The following is a 13,612-nucleotide window of genomic DNA, read 5'->3' as shown; positions in this document are numbered from 1 at the left end:
AACAAGTCCTATCATATATTAGCAAATGCTTTTTGAATAAGAAAAAAACAAACAAACAAACACAAAAACTCGTTAATTTCGTTTTCTTTTGTAGTCTGTAGAACAGCATATATTAATTAGCTGTTTCTTATAATTGCACGAGTCTGATCAAAATCAATCAATTAGGCTCAACTTGTTTTTTTAAATTCAAAAACAAAAACGAGCAATAACTCATGCATTAGTTATATATATATATATATATATATATATATATATATATATATATATAGATGTTCTATTCATCCAAAGTTAGAACTCAAATGAAAATCTTAAAGCTTCTTTTAAACCGGATGTTACTCTGCGTATTGCTGTATGTTGTTTTATAATATATTGGCTCGAGGTATAGGGAGGGGGTTGAGATCTCAAAAAACATGTTTAAACCCGCCGCATATTTGCACCTGTCACAAGTCAGCACCCTCTGATCATTGTTAGTATTGTATGTTTTGTTTTGTTTTTTTATTTCGGTTTATTTATATGGACCGGTGTTTAATGTGACGTCCATTTTATATGAACTAGTACAATTTTTTGTTTAGAGGCCAGCTGAAGCCCGCCCCCGGGTGCGGGGTTTTCTCGCTGTGTGGAAGTCCCATTGGTGGCCTTGGGCTGTTTTTTGCTCTTTGGTCGGGGTGCTGTCACTTTGACACATTCCCCGTTTCCATTCTCAATTGTATTAAAAACAAAATATTTCAATTCATTCGAGAACATAAAATATGTTAGTCTGATAAGAAAAAAAAACATGTTCCCATTGGTTTATTATTGCTCATCTTGACAGTTTTATTTGTACAAGTACCTAGGCCTAAACTCACCTGTTCAACTACTGGTAATAACATTTAAATCTGATAAGGCTTTTTATTAATCGCAATTTCACATCCATTACTATTTGTTTTATATATTTCTCATTTTAATTACAAAACTGGTTTTGTAATACGTTTTCCCATTGTCTTTTTCTGTTTCTTTCTTTCGGAAATTTTTGCTTGATCATCGTTTAATTCAAACCAATATATGTTGACTCTGAACACGACACTTGTATACTAGAAAATTAATGTCTTTACTTTCAATCAATATTTGATTATTTGTATGTTTCTCTCTTCAGAGCTATCATTTTCAACTTACCTTCTCTACAGTTGTTTTGCAACATATTTTTGTTTAAATCTGTTTGCAGGTTAATTTAAAATCATGTGAACAAAAGCTCATTAATAGTCTTAAACATTTTTCATATGATATAGGCAAGTTAATGATGAGGTTATTTAGGACAGGTATAATAGAAGTTTATGAAGAGGTGATTTAAAATAAGTTTAAATATTTTTTTTATCTTTTTATCTATAACTGAATGGGTTTTTTTTTTACCATTTCTCAATCAGATCGAAACCGGTAAAACTAATTAATTGTATCAATATCAACATACATAATAGTTACTGTGGCTCACTATACATATTTTAGGTGACATAAGAAAATCTCTACTAGATTTCTAATTAAGAATCCTATTTTTAAATTAATGCCAAGCTCTGAATTTGTTGCATACAATTTTATTCAGCTAAAGCTTCCCTTAAGGATTTTGGACCTTTCATGTGATTACTTATTCTATATCGGTGTGTCATTTCTATCTGTACTATTATTATTCAATTCATTGTATTCTATATCAAGGAACTTATTTGATCACTTTTTTATAATGTTCTATATTTGGTTTTGTATTTCATGAACAGTGTTAATATTCTTTTCACAATGTTTTGGGGTTTCTATATTCAGATTTGTTTCCAATATAAAGTGGCTGTATAAACAAGTGTTCCAAAAACTCGACCTGTGTATATTTTCAGTAGAAATTTTAGCATTCCAGTTGTCAAATCAGATTAAGCAAATATTTGATTTCTTCTGTATACTGTAGCATAAACCTACTGTTTTCCAGTATCTAAACAATCGGATCTAAATAAATTAATCCGTGGAAGTAATTGTTCATGTTTACATTAAAGGTCTCTACATGTATCATGTGTATGTCACCATCTAAATCCGCTTGATAATTTATTAAAAATTAAGATGTAAATCTCAAAGTTTATCTGTAATCACTAACGTTAGCTCAATACCATTTTTTTAATAAAGTTGACCTCATTTGAAATATCGAATTAGTTAGTTATGTTTTTCTCAATCATTCCGTTCTGAGTATAATATTTTAAAAGCTTGTTCTGAATCAATGGTTTGTGTTCACAAATTATCAACCTTATGGCCATAATCAGTTTCAGAGTAATTTTAATTAATAAAAAAAAGGTATCTTCAAATTCAGAAGTTGACTTTGCGTATTGTTGACTGAGAGTGAATAGTTTGTTCATAATAAATAAAGGCAACAGTAGTATACCGCTGTTCGAAACTCATAAATCGATAGAGATAAAAACAAATCCGGGTTACAAACTAAAACCGAGGGAAACGCATCAAATATAAGAGGAGAACAACGACACAACAAAAACACAAAATTATTTCTAAAAAATCGCTCAATTTTATATAATTGTATAAATACTATGAACATGTAAACCTTTATATGTCAGTCCAATTAAACTCCCTAACATTGTTCTGTAAAAGATGGACACATCGTCATAGTCCATTTGTTATTAGGAAGAACATATATAGATCCAAACAAAGTAAATCAGGCATGAAATGTTGTTCTTACCAGGAATCTCTACGTTCACTTAATCGGATCAGACAACACGAATGCAATGTTTTGGAATACAGTCACGTCGACTTGGCACATTTTGAGGGATTTGACACATTTGAGGAGAAAGAAACGCTTCTGGATATTAAATGTTAAATTAGATTAGAATGCTAAAGATGCAGAGGAACGCCCAAGTGTTTTTTTTTCCTAGAGCATTAACATGTAACATGTAACTTAAGTCACTATGACTTTCTTCCAAAGTTTAATTTCAAATAAGTCCAAATGGCCTTGGTGGTTAAATTGTAACGTGCTTGCCTCCAGTGTATGTTGTTTGATTGTGCAAGCGACATTGAATGCAAAAATAAAGATTGTTTGATTTGAAGTTAGAATAATGTCTTCAGTATAATGACATGTCTGTTTGTTGATTATTATGTTGTCAATTATCACGTTATACATCCGGCTCGAGTGTTGGTCTTGTACAAAACAGTGTTCATAGTCATATCACATTAACATGCTCTCTTCTGTTTATTCAACACTTGCAACTGGACTTAAACACAATCCGTCATCATTATCGTTGGTCAGTTTCAAAAACTGTAAATAACTATTATATTAAATACAATCGACGATTAGTTTAATTTGAAATTACAAAACAACAAGAGAGGGGCCAGATTTATCACCAAAGACTACAAATCAAGAGATGAAGGATGTATGACAAAAATGCATTTTTCGCAATAAAAAAGGCATCACAATAATTTCTGAATTTACAGTATTAGAACTTCAGCTTCCGTCATTACAATCAAGACGTCAACAGCAACGAATGATTTTCTTTTTCAAAGTGGTTGAGGGGAAGATACCAGCGCTCCCTCCGGACGACCTTATTAAATTCCACAGATCTAAACGACAAATCAGAGCAACAACATACAATAACTTTGTTACTAAGAACATTATAGACCAACAAGTCCGTAACAACAAACGAGCGGTCATAGTTCCAAATAGTAAAACCGACTAGTTCAAAAACTCTATTTTTGTGCGCACTGTAGTAGATTTGAACCATCTGGAGGACTCAATAGTGTGCGTCACTACAACCGAGGAGTTTAAATCAGCACTCCTCAGCAAGCGTAACTAACTTGTGCGCAGATTAACCCGTCACACAATAGCCGAAATGAATCTGTGACGTGCCCATCCATATTCAGAAGTGGTAAAGACAGATACAGAACAATTAACAACGATTCGTTTTAAAATATCGTAATGAGACAAAGTAATATGTGTTCAAAAATATTGACATGAAAATATTCACATGGATAGTTTTCTATTTGATCAATAAAATGTTTAATGCACAGAAGAAATCTTTAAAACATGTATTTTTATGCATGCAAAGTTCTTGGTTTCGATTAGGCAATATAAAGATGAGGTTATTTGAGATTGACAATTTTAATTCAACCTTTTATGATATGATTTCATTTTGACTGTAGCTTAATAACATTTTTGATTTATGAGACTATTTCATTATATGCAATGATTTTATCCAAAACAACATAAACATAATACCCAATATTTTATAAATTATTCTGTCAGAGAATAAATTATCGTGTTGATTTAAATCATATCTCCTATATTTCTTATTACAAATCCAAACTTCTTGTTTTTTTGTTGTTTCCAAATTAATAGCAAGGCGTAGACTGTATTTGTTGCTCATTCGATTTTGTAAATATAAATATAAATATTAACAACTGTCATGACATACAGTACTTGAAACCTTAGGCGTTACTGTTAGACGGGGACTTGACTGATCGATGAAGGATCGGTGACGGATGTTGCACTGATCGATGAATGATCGGTGATCGATGACCCATAGAATCCGTCAGATACGTCAAATAAGTTATGTGAGAGTTACCGTGACAACGGTCAGCGATCGATCAGAAATTTAATTATATGCACCGATCGGTCGGATACGTATATGATTAAATTCTTATGTAAACGAACTCCACCGTATTTAATACCAATTCTCTGTAAGGACCATACTAATTAAATAGGAGCTTGGAAATGCATGTTCTTAGAATTCAGTCATACTTTGTCAAATTACTCATCTCATCATATAACATTACTGGAAGAAAACAAATTTGGAAAAACTTGGTGCATTATCATGGTTACGGAAACCATTAAATTTCGGCTCTGTTTTAGGCCTTTTTTAAGTGAAAAAGACCATTTTCCAGTCTTAAATAAAACCAAACAACTAAATATTGAAGGAAATGCATTCCCATTCATGCATTGTATACTTTATTGGTAATATTTTTACTACATCTCAATCATTCCAGTTTAACACATTCTCAAGAAATAAATCGCACGAACATGTGCTAATTTCAGAAAATCTACAATTTCATAATTTTGCATTTTTTGGCATCATTTAATCTAATTTTACTAAAAGTTGTCAACACAAATTGGAATTGATCTTTTGTTCACCAAGTAGGTATATCATAAATAAATTCAGAAAAAAAATAAAATAAGTGGGGTCTCGATGGATGACCCATTAAAAATCATGCTAAAAATAGCATGAATTGGAATTAGGTCAAATTCAGCCAATACAACCATGATCTTTATTTTTAATTTGTTTTTCACAATTACTCATATAATTGATCAGAAGTTATATGGATCACTGTGGGGTATTCAAATTATAAAGAAAAAAGATTCAAAATAAAAGGAATGCCTTAGTTTTGTGTGCATAACAACAAATTGTTACCATAGTAACATAAAATTTTTCAAAAAATCAAGTAATTTATATGAATAAAAAAATACATAAAGATAACTATGAATGAAATTTTACTTATGGATAATATTTAGACAGATGCATATTTTAATACTGATTAACAGCTATGTAAAATATACCATAGAAACAGTATATCACCATAGCAACAATACTAACATAAGCTTTAAAATTCTTGTTTCTCGTGATTTTTCCATTCGCCCTTGATCAGATTCTCTATGATCACGTTTTTTTTAACAGAACTTGACAAACAGGTGACTTTAATAGGCAAAATAATCTTCTTACTCTTCTAAAGAATCTGAGTTTAACTACTTTTTGATGGGATATGGTTGCTGATCTATATTTTGATAGTCTTTTGTATTGCGCCTACCATTGAGTATTATTTTCATTTTTAAATGACTTATTTGCTGATTGTTTTTTTTTTTAAGAAAAACTGTATTGACTTTATAAACAGAAATGATATACAATAACTTACCATATTATGCCTTCAATAGTATGATTATTTGATTTCATTAGCAAAATTTAAACATTGTCCAAATCACACATTTCGTCCATTTTTTATATATTCTTGGAAGAATTTAGTTTTGCAATATAGAGATCACAGGCTTAGATGGTTTTTACACTCAGCATGCAACATGATAGAAATGCTTGGCAAGCCTATTTCTAACTGCCTTTTTACATCATATAAATAAACTTTGTGTGAAACATTTTCCAGTTATTCTATATTATATCTTGTCTGTTTTAATTCGTGTCTATTTCATATAGAACAACATTTTTTTTAATAACATAACAATAAGAAGATAACTTATGATTGCCAATGAGACAAATCAACATCAAAGACCTAACGTTGTTGATGTAAGCAATTTAGGGTTACCTTATGGCCTCCAACATGGAGCATAAATCTTCAGGTGTCTTTCTTTTTCTCACATAAATAATATTAATCCCTAAATTATTTTTTCGGAAGTTGTATAAAAAACAAAAATTGTAAAGAAGACCAAATTCAGCCCAAACTGACAGCTTTACTTTATCTTTTTAAAGTGTAAAATGAATCATTGACGAATAACAGATAAGATAATATAAAGTAGCATTGAAATATAGTTAAATTGAGCTTATTTAGCAAGTTGCTGCAAAATTTTAATTTTCAGTTCATGTTTGCTGTCTTCTTCTTCAGCAGATTTAAAATCCCCAGGTTCAGAATTCCTGTCTTTCATTGCGAGTCTTGAAAAATAGGAAGAAATTTGTTGTCCAGTCAAATAATCATTCCTTTTGATACTGATCTTCTTCCTTCATATTTCTCATTTCCTCTGCAGCTCTAAAAGGATCTACCTTACTGCCAGTTCTTTTTCCTGCGTAGAACCTATTATGCATGTATTTCCTCTGAGCCTCAGTGAAAATTACTCTTTTTTTCTTGGTTTTCAGTGCCCATCCCTGACGCAGCCCACTTTCTCCTGCAATTGAGTCTGATGGTATTGACACTGACTGGGTATTAATGAAAAGGCTATTTACTTTTGTGCCATACATAATTTTAGCCTTGTCATGCACAGAAATGACTTGTTCGTAGTTACAATCTCCCAACAGAAGGTGGTTATCCAATGTCTCATTTGAGCTAAATGATTTGATGCAGCCATCTTTTGGACAATCATATGAAATTTTCCTTCTCTTTGGTTTAGGGTGAGGGTCTTCATCTTTAAAAAAAGGATCAAATTGTCAAATATATTACTCAGGCCTACAATTAATTAGGCATTAATTAAAATGAGGGTTATCACATGTTGAGCAGAAATTACCTACCCGTCCAGGAGCATTATCACTGCAGTTTTTTATTGTTTATATTGTCAAAGCTTTAGTTTTCATAGTTGTGTATATGTGTGCATGTCTTCATGTGTTCCTGTGTGCTTGTATCTGTCTTTTTCTTTAGGCTGTCTAAGTATTGAACATTTTGAAGGCCCACTCAAAGTTTTTTAGGCATCTTTGTCTGCTTTTATGAATAACATTAACAAGTCATCTGTATCTTTTCTCTAAGCCTTAGTTCTAGGGTCATGTTACAAATTTAATAAAGTAGGTAAATGCACAGAGGTTTCATTTTCAATCATGACATCTATTAAAAATTTAGCCAATGACATTCAGTATAATAACTACAATATTAGTGCAATGCTAATCTCATACAGTAGGAAATATTTTCCCTGTCTGATTTAATATTTTCCTAATTATAACATACTGCCAGCTGAATGCAACATTATTATTTAGGGTTCCTTACTTTCAGTATTCAAAGATCTGCTGACTGTTTCCTCATTTGTCCAGTTCAGTTTCACAAGAAGTTCAGTTGCCTTTGGTGGAGACCCAAGTGATTTCCAAGGAATAAGTTGTCCTAAAATAAAATAAAATAATTATTTTTTCTACAAATAGGAGCTAAATGATAACGTACCCTTAGATATGAATGTAACACTTAGCAAAGTCATCAAGTCATACATGCATAAAATATTGGTCACACTTATGCTTACAGTTATCATTTTCATGACTTGTGATGGCTTAGTGAGGGACAGATGGATGGACAAGCAATACCTAACAGTATATTGCCTCAAAAGCTTGAATTGTTTCAAGGTTAAAGTGATCAAATTACTGGCCTGAATTATAAATACTTCTTAAAACATCTACTGATAAAGCATGATATACTTTGACCTATAATTGTTAACTTTTTATACATTGGGACTTAGATGGAGAGTTGTCTCATTGACACTCATACCACATCTTCTTATTTATACTGGTATATGAGAAAGTATGTTTATGTAATTCACAGAACCCTTTACCTTTTCCTATTGTGTAAGCTTTCCATACTCTCAATCCACCAGACTCAAACTGGAAGTTATGAAGTTGGGTAATTCCTGGAATTGATTTAGTATTGTTCTTTTCACCATCGCTAACAGTTACTGTGTCCACAACTTTTACTCTAAATTGTCCATTTTGTCTTGCATCTATGGCCTAAAAAATATACATTGTTGATACATGTATTATAATGTACATGTCTGAAAACACATTTATATACGACACATTACAATACATAAGTAGGGTTTTTATACGACCGCAAAAAATTTTTGCTGTCGTATAGGTATGACGTTGGCATCGTCGTCCGAAGACACATTCACATTGGTTTTCGCACTCTAACTTTTATTTAAGTGAATGGATCTCTATGAAATTTTAGCTTAAGTTCAATATCACAAAAGGAAGGTGGGGATTGATTTTGGGGGTTATGGTACCAACAGTTAAGGAATTAGGGGCCAAAAATAAGCAATTTTGTAACTTCCAGACATAACTTGTGTGTAAGTGTATGGATCTTTATGACATTGTACCACAAGGTTTCATATCACAAAGGGAATGCTGGGATTGATTTTGGGGGTAATTGCCTCAAAACTTTAGGAACTAGGGGCCAAAAAAGGGACAAAAAACAAGCATTTTTCTGGTTTCATGACAATAACTTGTGTGCAAGTGTATGGATCTTTCTGATATTGTACTACAAGGTTCCATATCCCAAAGGGAAAGCTGGAATTGAGTTTGGGGGTAATTGCCCAAGACCTTTAGGAAGAAGGGGCCAAAAAGGGGCTAAACATAAGCATTTTTCTAGTTTCCAGACAATAACTTGTGTTCAAGTGTATGGATCTCTCTGAAATTGTACTGCAAGGTACCATACCACAAAGGGAAGTCTGGGATTGATTTTGGGGGTAATTGCCTCAAAATTTTAGGAATTGGGGGCCAAAAAGGGGCAAAAAACAAGCATTTTTATGTGACCGCAAAAATTATAAATTTTTTGGTCGTATATTGGTATGACGTTGGCGTCGTCGTCGTCCGGCATCGTCGTCGTCCGAAGACACATTGGTTTTCGCACTCTAACTTTAGATTCAGGGAATGGATCTCCATGAAATTTAACTATAAGGTTCAATACCACAAAAGAAATGTTGGGATTGATTTTGGGGGTTATGGTACCAACAGTTAAGGAATAAGGGACCAAAAAGGGGCCAAAAATAAGCATTTTTGTAACTTCCAGACATAACTTGTGTGTTAGTGTATGGATCTCTCTGACATTGTACCACAAGGTTCCATATCACAAAAGGAAGGTCGGGATTGATTTTGGGGGTTATGGTACCAACAGTTAAGGAATTAGGGGCCAAAAATAAGCAATTTTGTAACTTCCAGACATAACTTGTGTGTTAGTGTATGGATCTCTCTGACATTGTACCATAAGGTTTCATATCACAAAGGGAATGCTGGGATTGATTTTGGGGGTAATTGCCTCAAAACTATAGGAACTAGGGGCCAAAAAAGGGACAAAAAACAAGCATTTTTCTAGTTTCATGATAATAACTTGTGTGTAAGTGTATGGATCTTTCTGAAATTGAACTACAAGGTTCCATATCACAAAGGGAAAGCTGGAACTGAGTTTAGGGGTAATTGCCCAAGACCTTTAGGAAGAAGGGGCCAAAAAGGGGCCAAAAATAAGCATTTTTCTAGTTTCCAGACAATAACTTGTGTTCAAGTGTATGGATCTATCTGAAATTGTACTGCAAGGTACCATACCACAAAGGGAAGGCTGGGATTGATTTTGGGGGTAATTGCCTCAAAATTTTAGGAATTGGGGGCCAAAAAGGGGCAAAAAACAAGCATTTTTATATGACCGCAAAAATTATAAATTTTTTGGTTGTATATTGGTATGACGTTGGCGTCGTCGTCGTCCGGCATCGTCGTCGTCCGAAGACACATTGGTTTTCGCACTCTAACTTTAGATTCAGGGAATGGATCTCCATGAAATTTAACCATAAGGTTCAATACCACAAAAGAAATGTTGGGATTGATTTTGGGGGTTATGGTACCAACAGTTAAGGAATAAGGGACCAAAAAGGGGCCAAAAATAAGCATTTTTGTAACTTCAAGACATAACTTGTGTGTTAGTGTATGGATCTCTCTGACATTGTACCACAAGGTTCCATATCACAAAAGGAAGGTCGGGATTGATTTTGGGGGTTATGGTACCAACAGTTAAGGAATTAGGGGCCAAAAGTAAGCAAGTTTGTAACTTCCAGACATAACTTGTGTGTTAGTGTATGGATCTCTCTGACATTGTACCACAAGGTTTCATATCACAAAGGGAATGCTGGGATTGATTTTGGGGGTAATTGCCTCAAAACTTTAGGAACTAGGGGCCAAAAAAGGGACAAAAAACAAGCATTTTTCTAGTTTCATGATAATAACTTGTGTGTAAGTGTATGGATCTTTCTGAAATTGAACTACAAGGTTCCATATCACAAAGGGAAAGCTGGAAGTGAGTTTGGGGGTAATTGCCCAAAAACGCGTTTAGGAATAAGGGGCCAAAAATTTAGGGGAGGTATTTTTTTTTTCTTTGGGTAATTTCTGATTTATATATAAAAGCAAATAATAATGATATGGTTTGAATAGGTAAATTAAAATTTTTTTAAGTTCTTAGACCACATTCATTCTGTGTCAGAAACCTATGCTGTGTCAAATATTTAATCACAATCCAAATTCAGTGCTGTATCAAGCTTGAATGTTGTGTCCATATACTTGCCCCAACTGTTCAGGGTTCGACCTCTGTGGTAGTATCAAGCTGCGCCCAGCGGAGCATTTTATTCTAGTTTCAGGACAATAGCTTGTGTGTAAGTGTATGGATCTTTATGAAATTGTACTACAAGGTATCACAAAGGGAAAGCTGGGTTTGAGTTTGGGGGTAATTGCCCTAAATGTTTAGGAATTTGGGGTAAAAAAGGGGCCAAAAAACAAGCATTTTTCTAGTTTCCAGACAATAACTTGTGTTCAAGTGTATGGATCTCTCTGAAATTGACTGCAAGATACCATACCACAAAGGGAAGGCTGGGATTGAGGTGATGAATCATTGTGGGAATTTTTTTTTTCCTTTTTTTTCTTTAAAATTTTCCATTTTAAATTTCTGTGTCAAATATTTAATCACAATCCAAATTCAGTGGTGTATCAAGCTTGAATGTTGTGTCCATACTTGCTCCAACTGCTCAGGGTTCGACCTCTGCGGTCGTATCAAGCTGCGCCCAGCGGAGCATTTTATTATTTTATGTAGTAATTTCTTAACAAGAGCAGGTAACAAAGTCGGCATCCACTTGTGTCTGTACCATAAAAAATACATGTCTAAACAGACACAAATACAGGAAAAGAGAAATCACTAAACTTTTTAGCACTGTTTTGTCACTGAAGTGATGTCCATCAATTCATGGTTTAAAGCACTAATGAAGTCTGTTTAGTTTAAAAAAAAACAATGATCAGATATCAAGATGAAGGGATATATTTACAAAGTCATTATATATACATACTACTTTCATTTCTTCAGCTGAAGTGACATCATGACCTTCATTTATGTATCTCTTCACAACTGACTTGATATGGGAGGCTCTACGATCGCATGGCCCTAAAATAAAGAAACAAAATGCAACTATTTTAAAGCAAATTAATTAGTATTTGCACAGAAATCTGCAGACAGCGTCATCTTTTCAACTTTAATTTTGATGTGGGTCATGTCAATGGGTTATATCAAAACATGAAATTTCATAACATTTGGAGGAAGCCAACTGAAGTAAGAGAACAGAAATGAAAAATTATGCAATTTTTCTATTTGTAAAGGGACACAACTCTAGAAAGGTAAAAGTTACAGCAACAAAATTCACACTTGATCTGTGTTTTGTAGTAATAATCATTATGTATAAGTTTCAGAACATTTGGGTAAGGCAAATTCAAGTTAGAGAACAGAAATTCTTCGCAATACTTTATTATTTATTTTCTATAGATTTTCCTATTTATTTGTCTGCTTTGCTTTTTTGTTCTGTATATATAATATTTAGTCAACAATGTTATGAGGATTCTTTCAGTTTTGTTCTAATATCCTAAATTAAACTACTTTTTATGTCTAAGTTAAGTGGTAGTTCAATTTGCACTTTTATATTTATCCATCTAGTAAGTTCTTCCATTACGTCAAATAGTTTGAATAAGTCCAGAATATACTGGTATATTGTGAGTCCATATAGAAAGAAAATTTATTGTTTAAATTGTATAATTCCCATTTTGTAGAGAAATTCATTTGCTATTTTGCCAATTTTCTGTAAGCAGTCCTCATAATGTTGAAACAAAAAATGTTTTGAAATGATTTACCGGTAAATTAATTATATGCATTTTTTGTCAAGTATATATATAAAAGATGCTGCATGTTATACCTTTGCCATCCTGGGCTTCTGAAAAGCTGTACGATTTGAGTTTATTTCCAACATCTCTTCTGAGTGAAGCCATCATTAATGTGTTTTTATAGCATCCTGCATTGTCTGAATATATGTGGATTTCTTGAATATCTGGTATCAAGGTATGAAGATCAGCAACAGTATCTTTGAGATATCTGAATAACCAAAAGTTGACTAAATAAGACAAATGATGACAAGACAAATAGCTAGTTTTACAAGTATTTCTGAACTTAAATTTGAAACAAAAAATATGGGCAAAATGTTTGTTTTTCTACTTTTTTTCTGTTTTTCTTTGCAACACATGTGCACATAAATTCTTCCTACTTCCTGACAATTATTCTTACAAATTTCTCTTGTCATTATTGTAGCGCAATTGTCCTGTAATTGACAAAAGAGTTTGTAAACATATCTTGTTAGTTATTCTGTAATTTGTTGATAGCCCTCCATCTGTGAGTAAAACAGACATAGATGTAGACTACTGTTTGGTGCTTTCTTTTTGTTTCTTTTTGTTGAAGGCCTCAAGGTTTCTTCCTGATCCAGAAAAAAACAATAAAAGTGCTGTTGCATTGCTTTTTAGCTCACCTGGCCCAAAGGGCCAAGTGAGCTTTTCTCATCACTTGGCGTCAGTCTTCTGTCGTCGTCGTCCGTCGTCGTTAACTTTTTACATTTTGAACTTCTTCTAGAGAACCACTGAATGGAATGAAACCAAACATGGCATGAATGTTCCTTATGAAGTGCTGACCACGTGTTGTTACTTTGAAGCCGATCCATCATCCAAGATGGCCGCCAGCGAGGGACTTAGTTTAACATAGGACCCTATGGGAAATACATACAAATGTCTTCTTTTAGAGAACCACTGAATGGAATGAAACCAAACATGGCATGAATGTTCCTTATGAGGTGCTGACCAAGTGT

The 13,612-nt window shown here is 33.1% G+C and overlaps 1 protein-coding gene across 1 annotated transcript; it reads right to left on the bottom strand.

Moving 5' to 3' along the window:
• Positions 1–6,695: 6,695 nt before the first annotated feature.
• On the bottom strand, positions 6,696–12,749 carry LOC127712983 (uncharacterized). Its single transcript, XM_052219564.1, has 5 exons — positions 12,677–12,749; positions 11,783–11,877; positions 8,243–8,414; positions 7,693–7,803; positions 6,696–7,123 (listed from the first exon to the last, which is right to left on the bottom strand). The coding sequence occupies exons 1-5, from the start codon at positions 12,747–12,749 to the stop codon at positions 6,696–6,698; spliced, it is 879 nt and encodes a 292-aa protein (XP_052075524.1).
• Between the last annotated feature and the right edge of the window lie 863 nt (positions 12,750–13,612).

The sequence above is a fragment of the Mytilus californianus genome, unplaced genomic scaffold (assembly GCF_021869535.1).
Source record: "Mytilus californianus isolate M0D057914Y unplaced genomic scaffold, xbMytCali1.0.p SCAF_8, whole genome shotgun sequence".
Lineage (NCBI taxonomy): Eukaryota > Metazoa > Mollusca > Bivalvia > Mytilida > Mytilidae > Mytilus > Mytilus californianus.
Note: the sequence above shows the minus strand (reverse complement) of the source record. Positions and strands in the feature narration are given on the sequence as shown.